Here is an 18,076-nt window from a genome sequence, read left to right on the forward strand (position 1 = left end):
TGTAGACAAACTATCATTTCCTATTTCAATTAGAGATGGTCCAAGTTTGTGGTATGTGGATCAGGATCCAGATTATATTTAGACTATGTCTTGGGACCATGCTATAACTGAGGTCAAATCAGGGCTAGGGATCAAGTATAGATTGTATGGCACTGAAATATTTCAAGCTGTTTTAAAATGACATTTTAGCTCAAAATGGAAAAAAAATCTCACCAGACATGTTATTTTGTGAGATTTCAATCATCAGTAAACTCTCATCAGTTTAGACCTTGGAAATAAACCCCTTCTGGGTTTAGATCCAAATTGGAACCAAATTGCAGGTATGGGTTTGGATCTAGGGATTTTTATTTGATTCCTCTGTAAAATTCAAAGGCATTTGGATTCATCATTGTTAGTATTATTTATTATTTGTAACTCAGTACCACACCTGTCATCTATTGTGCTTGGTACTGTACAAGTAGGACAAAAAGATGGTCCCTATCCCCAAAAAGCATAATGCTTTGGTCCATTTTTAATTACAATAGGTACCCAGATTTACCTGTAAAACAGACTGTATCTTAAAGATCTTTCACAATTTGCAAAGAATATTTTTTAGTAAGGCTCCCCTTGCTGTTCCTTTCTGGCGCTTTTGTGGGCTGTTTTGACCATGCTTTGTGACTAGTTCTTAAAACTGACCAAACAGCATGTGTCAGCCCACTTCACAAAGTCAAAAAGAGGCCAACAGGCAAGAATCCCAGAATTCAGAGAAAAGCCATGTGCTGACCCAACAACTAGAACAGAGGTTGATATAGAAATATTTCTCCACATTCCCAATGCACTTTTGAAGATCAACAGTGGACCAGTTTATTGGGCATTCCATTACACCATTACCAAACAACAAAAAATTCTTAAGTGTCAGGGCAGTTAAGCACTGGAACAAATTGCCTAGGGAGGTTGTGGAATCTCCATCACTGGAGGTTTTAAAGAACAGGTTAGACAAAAACCTGTAAGGGATGGCTTAAATACTTCAGTCATGCCTCGGTGCAGAGGACTGGACTAGATGACCTGTCGAGATCCCTTCCAATCCTACATTTCTATTATCTCTTTTGGAAAGCAGAGGTTTCAACATTTGTATTGCTAAGCAGAACACTGTTCCCCATTGTTGTGCACCTGTTAACAATCATATTGTTATTAGTCAATCATTTTGTAAGTTTCATGATTTTTTTAAGTTACTTCCCATCAACTGATGTTAGTGAACCAACCTACTTGATGTGTCCTGATCCAGAAGTGGTGAGTTGCTCTTCATTTTCAGGAGAGAATGTGACCTTATAAACATCCTGTGAAAAAGCCTTTGACCTCAGCACAATCTTTTCCTGTTTCCAATCCCAGATTGTCAACATGTAGTCAGGGCTGCTCCCAACGCTGGCCAGTAATGTTCCATAATGGTTAAAATCAGCAAATGCATAGGCTTCCTCAGTCCCACCTGGAAGGAGAGATGTCCACAAAGAAAAGTTGCTTAAAAAGAGCTCAGTTCTCTTTATCTGGCTAGTGCTGAAGCAGACTCAGCCAATAGTTGGCTATTTTCCACTCACCCAGGAGTGCAAGGACAACCACTTACAATCAGTTTTCTGTATTTGATTTTTCAAGTACCAAAAGATTATACATTATACATTTTTTTTTTACTAATTATAACATTATTCCACTTGCTGGAGACTACAAACTCTGCTGTATCCATGTAATACCGAAATAGTCCTATTTAACCTACCTCGGAGTATTCTGTATGGCTTTAGTGAAGGAAACTCATAGATGATGATGTTTGGCTTCCATCCTTTTTCTCCTACTGAAAAATACTGTTTACTAGGATGTACCTAGAAAAAGCAAAGACTGTGTTACATACTCCGATATCCCCTTTGGCTGTCCTCAACTAAATATCAAGTTGTATACCACCACACAGGTTGTGGAACGATGCAATAATTTGTATTTATCCTGCATCTTTGATCATCTCACCTGCATTCAGCCTACCAATCCATCTCCCCCTGGACAGCATTTAGGGCACTGCTATCCTTCTACTATTGGAGAACAGGAGCAAACAGCACATTCAGGGGCTGTTCCACAGTAGTGGAATTGAGCAAATAATTGATTTCTTTTTCACTTATGTGGCCAGAACAAAAACAGGAAAAAATTATTTTGGGTTGAACAAAATGTTTCATTTGATCCAAAAAATTTTTTTATTACTTTTTGGGTGTTTTTTATACCCTTTTAAAAGTTTTTTTTAAAAACAAATTTAGCTAAACTTCAAAGCAAACTGTAATTTTGCAACAGTCTACATATTTCATTTTAAAAATGTCAAAACTGTTTCAACTCTTTTTTTCCATTATTTTTATTCAGCCAAAATTATATGCCAAATTTGACCCATATTTGCAAATAGTCTTGCTCGATGGAAAAATGCATTTTAGATCAAATTAATCTGCCTGGAAAAAAACATCACCCAGCTTTGTGCAGGAGATGTGAGGACCTGACGTGATTCTCCAAGAAGTGTTGTTTACAACATGACAAAACAGCATAGGACCAGATTTTGATAGCCTTACTTTCTTGGAATAGTATCAATTATCCAACAGGACTATTTGTGGAATCAGATGGTGATAAACCAGAGTAAGTGTTTCATAATCTGGCCCACAGAGAGGAGCTTCCAATAGTGAAATTGGACAACATTTCACTCCATTTACCTATGTACTTGAAATTCCAAATTTCAGAACAGATGAAACATTTAACCAATATCAACTGTAATAAGGATAGATGATGAATTGAACAAAAGCAGTTAAACTATATCCAGAGCATTTTAACAAATAAAATTTTAAAACAACAAAAAGTGAAACCCAGTTGACTCTTGTCAATTCTTGTAAGTACCTTATTAGTATGGCCTGGAACCCAGACCTATTTAAGATATTCAGCTGTTTGTTCCCTGACTATTAAACAAGTAGGTCCATGTAGTACACCTTGATGGATTGCTACTGGTCACACATCTGAGATTACTGACTTTTCCTTTCAACCCTTTAATAAATACCACTTGTTCATCCGAGGCCAAATATGCAGGCAACTGTGGAAATCTTCCATGAAACAACTGAGACGCCCAGCCTGTTTCACTACTGCAAGTTTTAAACTCCAGAAAGGGATCTTCTTCCTAAAGAGGGAAATAAAAGCCATACCGTGATAATGCCAATTCCACCACCGCTGCTGCTCCGGAGATAACTCTGATATTTAGTTTTCAGGTCCAAGAGCACCAGCTGGTTGCCTGCTACATAGAGGAGTGTTTGACTATCCAGCAACTGCAGGTTTGCCCTTTTGGTGCAGTCATAACCAAAAGAGTGTCTGTGAACAGCTCACTAAGGAGGTTTATTTCTTCCAGGTAATAGCAATAACGGTATCAATACTAAAACTAGAGCAAGCCCAGCTGGGAACACTGAGTTGGGTGGTTGTTACTCTGTTGGGCTGGCTTTGGTTTGGTTTGTTTTAAGACTGGTGCCATGATGAAGCTAAAACCCATCAAGGTATCACAAATAATTGGGGAAAATATAAATGAAATATTTAAAAGATTAATGTATCATCCCTCGAACTCCATGTCAGACTCCATTTGTTATGGCCTATCCTGATCTCTGGAGCTCTCCTAAGAATTCATATTCTATTGTCTTAATGTTCTCTCTTCAAATAAAATGTAAAAGAAATTGATCAGATTACAAAGTGCACTGTATGCAAGAGACAGAACCAAAGCAATGTCTCAGGGCTTTTCTACATGGAGAAGTAACGTGTCTTGTGGAAGGAAGGGCGATTTCTAAAGCACACTCGTGTGTATCACATTAATTGGTCGTGTAGACCCTGCTGGTGTACACCAAAAGTTCTCTTGTGCACTTTAACGTGGTGCACACCAACATGGTCTATGCTAAATGCCCTAGGGAACATTTGGTGCGCACCAGCAGGGTCTACACAACCAATTAAGGTGCAACACATTAGTGGGCTTTAGAAATCAGACTCCCAGCAGTACACATGCACCGTGCACTGTGTAGACAAGCCCTCAAGCTCACTCCCTCTGCCAGTCTGAGGCCTGGTCTGCACTATAGTTAAGTCAACGTAAGGCAGATTATGTCGACCTAACTCTGTAATTGTCTACACTAAAATGTAGCTCCCACCCATGTAACTTGCCCACTACACTGACTTAATAATTCTACCTCCTTGAGAGGCGTAGCGCTTAAATCATTGTTGTTAGGTCAATGCAGTGTCAGCATAGACACTGTTGCTTACATCGACTGTTGCTGCCTTTCAGAAACCACCCCCCATGCCCCACACTGGCAGTTAAATCAGTGCAAGCGCTCCTGGTGAGGACGTGCAACGCCAACACAAGGAGCATAATGTGAATGAGCAAAACCAATTCAATTACTGCAGTGGCTGTATATCAATGTAATTTAGGTTGACTTAATTTTGTAGTATAGACTTGCCCTGATGCAGAAAAGAGACAAAGAAGGGTTTCCTCATAGCAACTTCACTGAGCCCCAATGGAAAACCACCTGTGCATCTGAAAATCACACATTGTTCCCTGTTCCTCCCTTACACCTAGAGGAAATAATATACTGCAGCTTTTAGATAAGAAAACCCTAGATCTAAGTCTATACAATAGTGCATGAGGAGGATACATGAGAGTGAGGAGGTTAATTGGTATCCCAGAGTCTGACGTCACAAAGGGTTGTGAGCACAAATCTTCATAGTTATAGAAGAAGGTCTCCGAGATTTTCCTTTCTAGCGTCTCAGGCTTTTTTTCTCGCTCTGGGGGTTTCTCAGTATCCTCCTCCTCCTCTTCCTCTGTATTTCAGAAATAGTGACACAAAAAAGAGCTTTAGTCAGATAGGTAGACATGTCAATACCCTAACTGCAACAGTGGATTATTCATTAATTCTTTCCTTCCTCCAAAGAAATGATATGCACTCTAGTGTCTAAAAACAAATCTATCTTTGTACTATGAAACATATCCTGTGAATAGCCTTGAATGAATAGCATGTGCTTTTCTAAGATTAGAAAAATCTGGGTTCTAAATAACCAAGGTAAGAATGTTTTGAAAATTCACTGCCTCATACACATAGCAGAAAACTTCTGTCCATATTTGTAAGATGAGTCATATTTACTGACGTTAAACCTTGAGACTTTAAAGCTCCTGGGACAGTTTTATTTAAACATTGCTTGATGTTTAGGTCTCAATTAGATTTAGAAAACAAGCCAAGTTTGAGGCTTCTTTCTTCAGTAGATATTGAATGTATATTATTATGCTGACTAATCAGTATAAACACGCAGCACTTTGCTCCTTCACATAAAGCAGGTTGCCATGTTAGCAAAGGCTTCCTACTAATGTGCTGCTCTAGATAGTTCCTCACTGGAGCTTAATGAACTGAATGGATATTGTCAGTTGGAATTGTACTCTGTTATAAACATGAGTTTCAGGTTCTATTCCTTAATCTGAGTCATTTCTGTCAATTCTTATTGTTTTACAGTCAGATTATCTTTTTCGTTAACATGTTTGTCTCTCCCTGTTATGTGACGCACCAATACAAACAACCAAGGGGGCAGAGACTGTCCATAGGAAAGCAAAATGGACTGCTTATTAAGTGCTGTAAAGTGCACAAAGTGAGCAAGCTGAAAAAGTAGAAAAAAGTAATTGTTTATCTAATCTTTGTCAGTTACAGTGGCCTTATGTTACTTCTAACAACAGTAGGCAAACAAAAGAAATTTCAGGATGCAGTGGGATTTTTAAATTGATGTCAATGACTCTTAAGGAGGGGGGGCAATACTCACGGGTACTGTTGCCATCTGACTCAGCACCTTCCACCGGCTTTTCTACTCTTTCTGTCTGTCCCTCTGGAATTGGTGGTACCTCTCCTTCACCTGGTGGTTTATTTGAGAGACTATTTTTGCTTTCCTCTGCAAAGGAAAATTGGGATAATTTTCACTTCTTCAGCATTCCAACAGGGTATATTTCTGTGTTTTGCTCTCAATCTCCATATTTGGATAATGGAGCATCATCCACAGTCTTGGAGCATTAAAATTCCTTCTATCCTACAATGGATTTCCTGCTCATGCAGAGTGAATTTCATTGGTTAAAACTGATTTAGGACTTAAGAGAAGGAGAGGAGCACTTCTTGGAAAGGAAAAGTGCATTAACAGAAAGCATGGTCGTAGAGCATTTTAAACTAAGGGCTGGGGGAAAGCCAACAAGTGCGGAGGAGCACATGGTTCGGACATCCCTTAGAGGAGGATCTATTAACAGAGAATCTCTGTCCTAGTGAGGACGAGAGGATGAAAAATGATCAAATACAGGCAGGGTCTGATCAGAAACAGTCAAATAAAGAGTCCCATTCAATTACATCATGTAATGGTAGACAGCTAAAAGGAGACCAGTTTTTAAAGTGTTTATATACCAATGCTAGAAGTCTAAATAATGGGTGAATAATAAAATGGGTGAACTAGAATGCCTCGTATTAAATGAGGATATTGATATAATAGGCATCACAGAAACTTGGTGGAATGAGAATAATCAATAGGATACAGTAATACCAGGGTACAAAATATATTGGAAGGACAGAACAGGTCGTGCTGGTGGAGGAGTGGCATTATATGTGAAAGAAAGCATAGAATCAAATGAAGTAAAAGTTGTAAATCAAATTAATCTAACTGTACCATAAAATCTCTATGGATAGAAATTCCAAGCTCTAATAATAAGAATATAGCAGTAGGGATATATTACCGACCACCTGACCAGGATGGTGATAGTGACTGTGAAATGCTCAGGGAGACTAGAGAGGCTATTAAAATAAAAATCTCAATAATAATAATAATAATAATTAATGGGGGATTTCAATTATCCCCATATTGACCAGGTATATGTCACCTCAGGACGGGATGCAGAGATAAAATTTTTTGACACCTTAAATGATTGCTTCTTGGAGCAGCTGGTCCTGGAACCCACCAGAGGAGTAGGGTGACCAGATGTCCCAATTTTATAGGCAATACAGGCTTGTAAACCTGACTTCAGTACCGGGAAAACTGGCTGAAATTATAATAAAGAACAATATTGTCAAACATATAGATGACCATAATTTGTTGAAGAGTCAACACAGTTTTAGTAAAGGGAAATCATGCCTCACCAATCTACTAGAATTCTTTGGGGGGTCAACAAGCATGTGGACCAAGGGGATCCAGTGGATATAGTATACTTAGATTTTCAGGAAGTCTTTGACAAGGTCCCTCACCAAAGGCTCTTACGCAAAGTAAGCTGCCACGGGACAAGAGGGAAGGTGCTCTCATGGATTGGTAACTGGTTAAAAGATAGGAAACAAAAGGTAGGTATAAATGGTGAGTTTTCACAATGGAGAGAGGTAAATAGTGGTGTCCCTCAGGGGTCTGTTCTGGGACCAGTCCTATTCAACATATTCATAAATGATCTGGAAAAAGGGGTAAACAGTGAAGTGGCAAAATGATGATACAAAACTACTCAAGATAGTTAAGTCCCAGGCAGACAGCGAAGAGCTACAAAAGGATCTCTCAAAGACTGGGCAACAAAATGGCAGATGAGATTTAATGTTGATAAATGCAAAGTAAAGCACATTGGAAAGCATAATCCCAACTATACATATAATATGATGGGGTCTAAATTAGCTGTTACCACTCAAGAAAGGTTTCAGAGTAACAGCCGTGTTAGTCTGTATTTGCAGAAAGAAAAGGAGTACTTGTGGCACCTTAGAGACTAACCAATTTATTAGAGCATAAGCTTTCGTGAGCTACAGCTCACTTCATCAGATGCATATCGTGGAAACTGCAGCAGACTTTATATATACACAGAGAATATGAAACAATACCTCCTCCCACCCCACTGTCCTGCTGGTAATAGCTTATCTAAAGTGATCATCAGGTGAGCCATTTCCAGCACAAATCCAGCAGGAGAGTGAATTTGTGTGGGGGGGTGGAGGGTGAGAAAACCTGGATTTGTGCTGGAAATGGCCCACCTGATGATCACTTTAGATAAGCTATTACCAGCAGGACAGTGGGGTGGGAGGAGGTATTGTTTCATATTCTCTGTGTATATATAAAGTCTGCTGCAGTTTCCACGATATGCATCTGATGAAGTGAGCTGTAGCTCACGAAAGCTTATGCTCTAATAAATTGGTTCGTCTCTAAGGTGCCACAAGTACTCCTTTTCTTTTTACCACTCAAGAAAGAGATCTTGGTGTCATTGTGGATAGTTCTCTGAAAACATCCACTCAATGTGCAGTGGCAGTCAAAAAAGCGAACAGAATGCTGGGAATAATTAAGAAAGGGATAATAGGACAGAAAATATCATGTTGCCGCTATATAAATCCATGGTATGCCCACATCTTGAATACTGTGTGCAGATGTAGTCACCCCATCTCAAAAAAGATATATTGGACTTGGAAAAGGTTCAAAAAAGGGAAACTAAAATTATTAGGAGTACGGAACGGCTTCCGTAGGAGGAGAGATTAATAAAACTGGGAATTTTCAGCTTGGAAAAGAGAGGACTAAGGGGAGATATGACTGAGGTCTATAAAATCATGACTGGTATAGAGAAAGTAGATTACTACTTCTCATAACACAAGAGCTAGGGGTCTCCAAATGAAATTTATAGGCAGCAGGTTTAAAACAAATAAAATAAAAGGAAGTATTTCTTCACACAACGCACAGTCAACCTGTGGAACTCCTTGCCAGAGGATGTTGTGAAGGCCAAGACCATAACAGAGTTCAAAAAAAGAACTAGATAAATTTATGGAGGATAGGGCCATCAATGGCTACTAACCAGGATGGGCAGGTCTGGTGTCCCTAGTCTCTGTTTGCCAGAAGCTGGGAATGAGTGACAGGGAATGGATCACTTGATGATTACCTGTTCTGTTCATTCCCTCTGGGGCACCTGGCACTGGCCACTGTCGGAAGACAGGACACTGGGCTAGATGGACCTTTGGTCTGACCCACTAGGGCCATTCTTATGTTCTAATGAATTGAAGGGCCAAGACACAGTGTGCCAAAGTTCTAACAAAATATCCTTCAAAGAACCACAGTAGACTCAGTGCTCTGAATGGGGCGTGCCAATATTCTGTTATAAAATACTCAAAGCACTAAAATGGAAGCTGGACCCAAAACACCCAGAGAACAAGCCTATCAGAATGAAAGTAGCAATGTATGCTATGACTGAAACAGGTTGAATGAGTTGACATTCTCAGGACTAAGTAATCCAGAGCAACAAGAAAGGCACCACAGACCAAAAACTAAAGGAATTCATTACAGTTCTGACTGAAGAAGCTGGTCTAACAAGTATGGATTGTCAAAGGTCAGACAGTAGGCCAGGAGAGAGCTAGAGCAGCAACCACTGAGGACAGTACATAGCTTCTGCAGGAAGAACCATCACCGACCCTGGTCAAGAAGGAACTAGCTGGAAAGTTTTGAGGTGATTCACATTAATCTCTAAGAGATGGGTGTCTTGCATACTGCCCACCACTACTTTGCCTAAAAAGGCCAAAAATCTTAAGAGCTTGGGGAGTTCTACCCCATCTCACACTGGGAGCATGGGGCCTAAGATTGAGTCCCATGTGTATATATTATGCCTGATTCCTCTACCTTGTGTAGTCAGACTAATGCAAAGTAGGTGTAAAATGCTACCAGATCAGAATTTTGCAATAATGTAAATTTCTAAACAAGGTGCAGAGCAATAGAAAATCAGGCCTAGTATTTTTAGAAAAGATTATTTCCTGTCTTTTCAAGCCTGAGCAGTGAACCCAGAATACACAGAACACTCTTTGGGCCAGCTTCTCATCAACACACAAGAAGAAGCAGATGCACTCGTCCACCATGGACATCTTTGTGTGTTGTACAGCACACATCACTCAAAGGCTGACATCTTAACTTGGTTCATCATGGAATCAACCCTAGCCCCGGCATGCCCACAACAAACACTGGTGTGAACTGGAACCATAGACCCCCTGCCCACCTCCTCACCCATCCCTTTACCCCCCACCCCCACCACAAAAAAAAACCAAGGGAACTGTCCAGTATGCAGACTTAAGACTACCCTAGGATCATTACTGAAATCTCTGTGTAATGGCAGGTAATACTCACGGACACTACTGGTATCTGCCTCTGCACTTTCCACTGCCTTCTCTACACCTTCCTCCTGTCCCTCTGGAGTAGATGATACTTCTCCTTCGCCAGGTGGTTCTTTAGGGGCACTACTTTTGACTTCCTCTGCAAAAGAAAATAGGGATAATGTTCACTTCTTCTCAATACCCACTTAAGTATATTTGAATTCCCAAACGGTGGATGTGTCTCACTGGTTTGTATGCTACATATCGGAATAATGCAACATTGAAGTTCTTCCTATCCTGCAAGGAATTTTCTACTATGCAGAATTAAATCCATTGAATAATACACTGCATTCCTTCAAAAAATAAAAGCAAAAGACACTTCCTTTCTGCAGGTAAGGTTGAATATTCGGGCTGCAGGACTTTACATATGTTTTTAGACAATAATCTCAATGACTTTCTTTTAAACATGACTTGACCTGCAAAGGAATTTGATTTGTACCCTTTTTTGCTTCTTTATGATAACTTTTTAGTTGTTGTTTAAAAAGGAAGTGGGGGGGGGGATGGTTTTGTTTGTTTTTTACCTTAGAAATATGAGGTATGTCAAACCTGATCTTCCCTTCTCTTGCTGAAGGACATTTTTGAAAGTCTCAGGAGATGTGCATTATGAGGCTTCACACATTAACTTAAGGGGTAAGGCAACAAATGAAAGTGTTCAATAGGCATTGCAGTTAAGTTGGTATAATAAAAATGAACCAAAAAAACCCAAGATTTTAAACAGCCTGACTATATGTCCTTCCCCTAACTGTTCTTCAGCTTTCAATCTTTTGCTTTGCATGATGTCATAATTGCACCAGTTCTCCAGCTGCCACAGTCTTCCAGGGGAGACAAGACCTGAATTTCTAACGTAAAAAACAAGCAGCAATGTTTGTCTTTTAATTTAAAAAGCTTTTTGACCTCCAAACTACCTCACAAATAAGTAAACAAATAATTAAATAAACATAAAGCCTTTTTTCCCCTTTGTCTCCTTTGCAAGTTACCTTTACCTTAGTCTCAATCTTAACTTGCTTTATCTCTTGCTTTTTTTGATTTCACATATCTATTCCCAAACAAGACACTTTAAAATGGAGTTAAGATTGAAAGTATATAAGAGCAATTTAAAGATTTAAAAACAACTTTCAAGAATATTGTAGTTTAAAAAAAAAGTATTAGAAATCCAGAAAATTCAACTTAAAAGAAACTTGAATATTTGAAAGAATGGAAATGCACAGTTAACGGCTAACTGGATCCCCTTTGTTTTCTGGAACCAGGGCTTTCAAGCCAAGAAATAAGAAGTCTCTAAGGAATAAATCCCTAGTTTCACATTGGATAAGAATCTATGCTAGGAAAGATCACTCTTGGGGCTCCAGTTTCAGGAGAGTGGAAATATCCAATGAAATGCAGAGTGCTGACAAACGTCGTATCACAGGTCCAGGATACTGGAGAATGGAGAAGTTATTATATAACTAGAATGTATGCGACCTGCAAACACTGGAAAAAATCCACCCACCTTCTCCTGACGGTTCAGGGATCTTCTCAGCATCCTGCTCTCCTGCATAATCCTTTGAAGAGTCAAACTTTTCCACATCTGCCTGATCCTCCTGATCCGAACCTTTCCTAGGTTTGCTCTCATCAGAACTCTCGTTCTCTGGGATTTCCATTTCTCCTTTATAAACAAGAGCATGTCTTACAGACAGATCAGTAATAAGAATCTGTCTACATTTATGTATTGTTTGGTTACATCCCTCATGATTAACAATTAATTAAACCTATTAGTCTGTGCACCTATACTTTTCAGATGGCCTCCTACTTACATTATAACAGCAGAGTTGCCAACTCTGGGAATTCTATTGCAAGTTCTGTGATATTTGTTGTTTTTCTTAACGTGCCAGTTCCTGGAGTCATGAATCTCCGCTTTCATTTAAAATAAAACATACGTTTCTAGCCCTCCAGGACTGCTGCAAAAAAGCTTGAAAACATAAATTCTGAAGGCTCAAAACCCAGAAGATGAAAAGAACCCTAAATTTTATTTTTTTTTTTAAAACAACTCAGGATATTTAAGCCAATCTTGTGATTTTTAGATTCCTGACTCTTGATTTTGTACACTTGGGCCTGGTAATACTGGAACAGAGGCTCTACTACCAGCATTACAGTTAGTCACAGATATAGGTGCAGGCAAGCTGAGTGAATGAATACAGGGTAGGGTGCCCAGAGACCGGAGTTTTTCCAATCCCAAATCTGCCACTGTCATCTTGTATAAATTTGTACCAGCCACTTAACCTCTCTATGCCTCAATTATCCCATGTGTGAAATGAGAATAACAACACTTATCCATCTTATTAAAGTGTTTTGATATCTATGGCAAAAAGTCCTATCAAAGTTCAAATTATTGTAGTTAATCATTTATTATTAAAATTAGGGATGTGTCATTATAAATCTACTCGGCTCTGAAAAATGCTTCAGGCTGAAAGGTGAGTATGAAGATTTCAATCTGAGAGACATCAAGGGTCTACTGGCAGCATGTTGTTGCAGTGCTCAGTGTTTGTAGTACAGTGGTGGTGTTTGTGTACTATGCCACAGGGATTGAAAGTGCTGAGGAAATTCAGAGATCAGAATTTTTGTCTGATTCCCATTACCAGGCTTTCACACATTGACTAGTCCAGGAAGCATTTGTACTGGTTCACTACCTAGGTGTCTTTGCAACAATTGTTTGTCAGATGAATTTTTAACAGCATTTCCTAAACTGCTAGAATTAAGGAGTACAGATTGTTACTGTATTTGAAAACCAAGGTCTCGAGCTTTCATATGATATAGTGCAAGGAATTTCAATTTATATTAGTTCTGGACATAGTGACCACTAAAATCATGTCAGAATTCAAATGGAAAAAAGGCAAAATGTTAACCAGAATATTATTCTTAGATCAAATGTTTCACAATTTGCCAGAGCTGGAAACTAATGTTGTTCCTTTCAGTCCTACTGGTTCACAAGTTATTAGTCTATAAAACTACATCAGGTCTATACTGGTCCCTTAGCCTTGCTTTATTGGCACACATCCAGGGTTAAAACCAAGTTTTCTTTCACTTTCAGCCACCAGTGCTTTAGGCTGTGGAGCTTCAAAGGGGAGCTCCACATTCTCTCAAACTACCTTCTTCCTGGCCATGCTGCTCATAAGCCACAACCGGTCTCAAGACAGGGAGATACATGCAGTCATGCCTCTCAGTCTTATCATAAATAAGTTGTTAATCGGCAATTTTGCTGACACAGAGGAGTCCCACAAGTTGTCAGTAAAGTTGTAAGAACACAGAGCTCAGAGCGCTTTGAAGATGCAAAGTGTAGTGTTATTGTGGCTTTAGGAGAAGGAATAGGGTGACCAGGTGTCAGGTTTTTGACTAGAACACCCGGTCACAAAAGGATCCTGGCAGCTCCAGTTAGCACTGCTGACTGGGCCATTGATTGTCCAGTTGGCGGAGCCGCACAGCAGGGCTGGCAGGCTCCCTGCTAACCTCCGCTCCACGCAGCTCCCCGCTAGCCTCCACTCCACACGGCTCCCGGGAAGCAGCCGGCATGTCCCCCATCTAGTTCCTACGTGTAGGGCAGGGGTGGACAACCTAGGGCACACGGGCCAGATCTGGTCCCAGGGTTAATTTAATCAGGCCTGCATTTTGTGCTTTGATAACAAAAGTTTATAACTGTGATCTGATTATATGACAACTGGATTGTTGAACACCCTCTTCCCTGTCCCTTCTCCCCATGCATGAGGCTAAATGAAAAATTGTTGGTATTGTTCTGAGTTCCCCTTTGAAAATGGCAAGTCACGCCCAGCTCTAGTTATAACCTTTCAGTTCAGAACCTTCAGCACTTTTCTACAGCTTTGATTTTGAATTTAAAGCCACTTCTCTAGAAAAGTGAGTTTCACCTCACTCATTCTTTTCTCCAAGGTCAACTGCCTTATATCCCATTCCTTTACAGTGTTTGACTTCTTTCCACCTGGGAGAATTTGCTCCTTTCCACAACTATCCTATCCTTTCTTGATTCCTTCTCCATTTCTATCTAGCACAGTAACCATGAACAGTAAGAACATAACCATATCATATTCTGCCCACCCCTGACTTTTTAGACAGTTGAGTTAATGGAGACCTTACATGATGATTGAAACATTAGACTACCATTACACTTGGATAAAGCCTCTACTCACCTTCTGTTGCGGACACATTTGGCTTCTCTGTGTCCAGCTCTGTTTCAGGATCTTTGGAAATGTCAGACTTCTCTCCATCTGCCAAGTCTGGCTGGTTTAAGTCGTCACCAGGTATAGTCCCCTCAATACTCTCTTTCTCCGATTCTTCCTTTCCTTTATAAGCAAGAATATGCCACTGAGACAAATCTGTGTTTCTCTTAGCCTGCATCTTTTTTCATAGAACTATTGCAATACTTGCTCAAAATACTCTTGAGAGGGACAGCAGGTGCAAGCATATGCAACAACAGTTCAGAATTAAATTTTCATTTAAAAAAACGAATCTTCTTGTCATTATGATGACAAAGAAAATCTTCCAAATGTGAATCAAATATAACTCAATGCAGCACTGTTTACAGTTCTAGTACCTCTGCTGTTGCTCATAGCTTTGCCAAGCTGCAACAGGGTAAAATTAACATGCTTAGTCAATTTCATCACTGCTATTCAGAATCCTGGGGATGGCATTATTATTATTCACTATTTCTATCACAGTTTAATTATGAAGCTGTTGATTTCCTCCTCCTGCTGCTATTTGACAAAGCATAAATAATATTCAGAGATACCGGGAGTTTTTTGTATTTTGTTCTACTGTCTCTTCCTCTTTTCTTTAGAAAAACAAAAAAAGATAATTTATGTAACATTACATAAATGCAGTGCTGTGGCTGATATTTTAAATGTGTAAAAGTCAAGAAATTAAAAAATGACAGGAATATATTCCACTGTTACATTTGGAAACCTTGGAAAAGAGCATATCTAGTGGTTAAGGTAGGCAATTGAGTGTCAGAAGATCTGGGTTCTAGTCCTGGCCCTGCCACAGACTCCTTGGGTAACACATTTGGCCTTGCTGTGCCTCAGTTTCTACATCTGTAAAATGGGAATAATACCAACTTTTTTTAGCACCATGAGGGGCTCAGAAAAAAAAGGAGCTATAAATGCAAAATGTAATGATACTGTAATGACTAGTGATTAGCTATGAAACCCTAAGCCATGTCAAACTTGGCTGATTTCACTTTATGTTCACACTCGCAATCAGCCAACATTTGTAGGAAAGTTTTGGACTCTACAAGCCTTTCAGCAAAACTGAAACTTTCACCATATCTGGATAGGTATGGAGCATTTGAGGCTGAATTTGTTGCTTTCATAACAACATACAACAACATACATTTCATACATTCACAGAATGTAAGGCCAGAAGGGACCATTCTTATCTAGATAACACAAGCCACAGGACTTCCCTGAATTAATTGCTGCTTGAATTAGAGCATATGTTTTAGAAAAACATCCAAGATGGATTTAAAAATTGCCAGTGACGGAAAATCCTCTACAAACCTGGGGAAATTGTTGCACTGGTTTACTACTCTTACTATTAAAAATTTACACCTTTATTTCCAGTCTGAATTTGTTTAGCTTCAACCTCATGACACTGGATTTGTTATACTTTTCTCTGCTACATTGAAGAGTACATTATCAAATATTTGTTCCCCATGTAGGTATTTATGAACTGTGATCAAGTCACCCCTTCAATTTCTCTTTGTTGAGCTAATAGGTTGAGCTCCTTGAGTCTCACTACAAGGCATGTTTTCCAACCCTTTAGTCACTCTGATGGCTCTGTTCTGAACTCTCACCAGTTTACCAACATCCTTCTAGAATTGTGGGCACCAGCACTGGACACACTATTCCAGTAGCGGTTGCACCAGTGCCAAATACAGAGGTAATATAACCTCCGTATTCCTACTTAATATTCACCTGCTTATACATCCAAGAATTGCATTAGCCCTTTTGGCCTTAGTATCACATTCAGAGCACATGTTCAGCCAATTACCCACCAGGATCCACAAGTCTTTCTCAGAGTCTCTGCTTCCCAGGATAGTCTTCCCCCATTCTGTAATTATGGTTTGCATTCTTTGTTCCCAGATGTATAACTTTACATTTGGCTATATGAAAACAAATATTGTTTGCTTGCACCCAGTGACTCAGCTCACCGAGCAATCCAGATTTCTCTGTACCAGTGCATTAACAGTTGATCTGATTATATGACAACAAGATTGTTGAACACCCTCTCCCCTGTCCCTTATCCAATGTATGAAACAAAATGAAATATTGCCGGTTATGTTTTGAGTTCTCCTTTGGCAAGCCAGCTCTAGTTACAACCTTTCAGTTCTGAACTTCCTGCCAATTATTATACTTTTCTACAAGTTTTTTAATTTAAAGGCACTTTGCTGGAAAAATGAGTTTCACACCACTCATTCTTTTCTTCAGGGTCAGCTGCCTTATATCCTGTTTCTCTTTACAGCATTTGACTTCTTTCCACTTGGGAGAACTTATTCTTTTCCACAACTTTCCTCTCCTTCCTTGATTCCTTCTCCATTCCTGTCCAGTAGAGTAACTATGAGCAGTAAGAACATCACTACATCATATTCTGCCCACCACTGTCTTTTTAGATAATTGAGTTAATGGAGATCTTACACAACAACTGAAATATTAAACTGTCATCAGACTTGGAGAAAACCTCCACTCACCTTCTGTTGAGGACTCATTTGGCTTCTCTGTGTCCAGCTTTGTTTCAGGATCTTTGGAAATGTCAGACTTCTCTCCATTTTCTAAATCCTGTTGTCTTGACTCCTCTGGGTCTTCCTTTTCTTTGTGAACAAGAGTATGGAATTGAGACAAATCTCTGTGTTTCTGTTAGCCTGCCTCTTTTATCATAGAACTACGTGATACTAGCTCACAGCCCTCATGAGAGGGACAACAGATGCTAGCATGTGCAACAGCAATTCTGCAGAATTAAATTTTTTTAAAGTTAATCTTCTTGTACTTATGATTATTACAAAGAAAATCTTCCCAATGTGAGTTGAGCGTAACTCAAGGAGTGTTGCCTTTTGTTCTAATAGTCTTCTGTTGCTCATTGTTTTGCCCAGCTGCAGCCACGTGAAATTAACATAACTCATTAGTTTCATGGCTGTTATTCAGAACTTTAGAAGTATTAAGTATTATTATTATGTATTTATTTGAATTGCAGATTAGTTGGGAAGCTGTTCACGTCCTGCTGCTGTAATAGAAAATTATTAGTAACAGAGAGGGGCACTGGAGCTATTCACAGGGGAAGAGAACCCAAATTATGGACTGTAAGGGAGAGGTGTAGTAGCAGAGAACTCCTTCCTCTCTTCTCTCTCCCCAGCAACAACCAGGATTCTGAGACCCTCTTTCTTATAGTATTTATATGGTTCTGGTGGGAGAAGAGAGAGAAAACACTCTGTCTCCAGCAGATTGGGGGGAAGCTTAGTCAGAGACTGGTATTCAAAAGATAGGGCTATCAAACAGGGTCCAGGCACAGTCAGAGCTGTCCCTGGGGTAGGGCGAATTGGGGCAACCGCTCCAGACCCTGTGCTATGGGGGGCCCCCAAGGTCGGTCCTGGAAGAGAAGAGTCCATCACTTCCATTCTGTGCCCAACACCCCACTAGGAATGGCCCTGGGCACAGCACCCTCTCCCTTCCCAGCATGATTTGAGGGCTTCAGCCAGAGGTCAGGCGTCTATTACAGGAGTGGGTGAGGGGAGGTTCTGTGGCCTGCGATCTTCAGGAGGTCAGTCTAGATGATCCCTTCTGGCCTTACAGTCTATGAGAGGGACAGAACAGGTGGTCGGGATTCCCCAGGCAGGCGCTGCCCTTGAACCTTGCTGATATGTTGCGTAGATGTAATAG

The 18,076-nt window shown here is 39.9% G+C and overlaps 1 protein-coding gene across 4 annotated transcripts in view; it reads right to left on the minus strand.

Moving 5' to 3' along the window:
* CFAP44 (cilia and flagella associated protein 44) overlaps positions 1-18,076 on the minus strand; it is a 79,894-nt gene that overhangs the window by 61,266 nt on the left and 552 nt on the right. For 3 of the 4 annotated variants that reach the window (XM_073308486.2, XM_073308479.2, XM_073308496.2), the window contains exons 1-8: positions 14,339-14,731; positions 11,653-11,808; positions 10,141-10,266; positions 5,815-5,940; positions 4,665-4,830; positions 3,186-3,348; positions 1,745-1,847; positions 1,246-1,462 (exon numbers count right to left, since the gene is read on the minus strand). In XM_073308486.2, coding sequence (XP_073164587.2) covers positions 1,246-1,462; positions 1,745-1,847; positions 3,186-3,348; positions 4,665-4,830; positions 5,815-5,940; positions 10,141-10,266; positions 11,653-11,808; positions 14,339-14,546 — 1,265 coding nt within the window. In that variant the 5' untranslated portion in view covers positions 14,547-14,731. Of the gene's footprint in view, positions 1-1,245; positions 1,463-1,744; positions 1,848-3,185; positions 3,349-4,664; positions 4,831-5,814; positions 5,941-10,140; positions 10,267-11,652; positions 11,809-14,338; positions 14,732-16,893; positions 17,014-18,076 lie in introns of those variants that run through there. The other variant, XM_073308494.2, reaches the window with a different exon arrangement.

This window comes from Lepidochelys kempii, chromosome 1, assembly GCF_965140285.1.
Source record: "Lepidochelys kempii isolate rLepKem1 chromosome 1, rLepKem1.hap1, whole genome shotgun sequence".
NCBI lineage: Eukaryota > Metazoa > Chordata > Testudines > Cheloniidae > Lepidochelys > Lepidochelys kempii.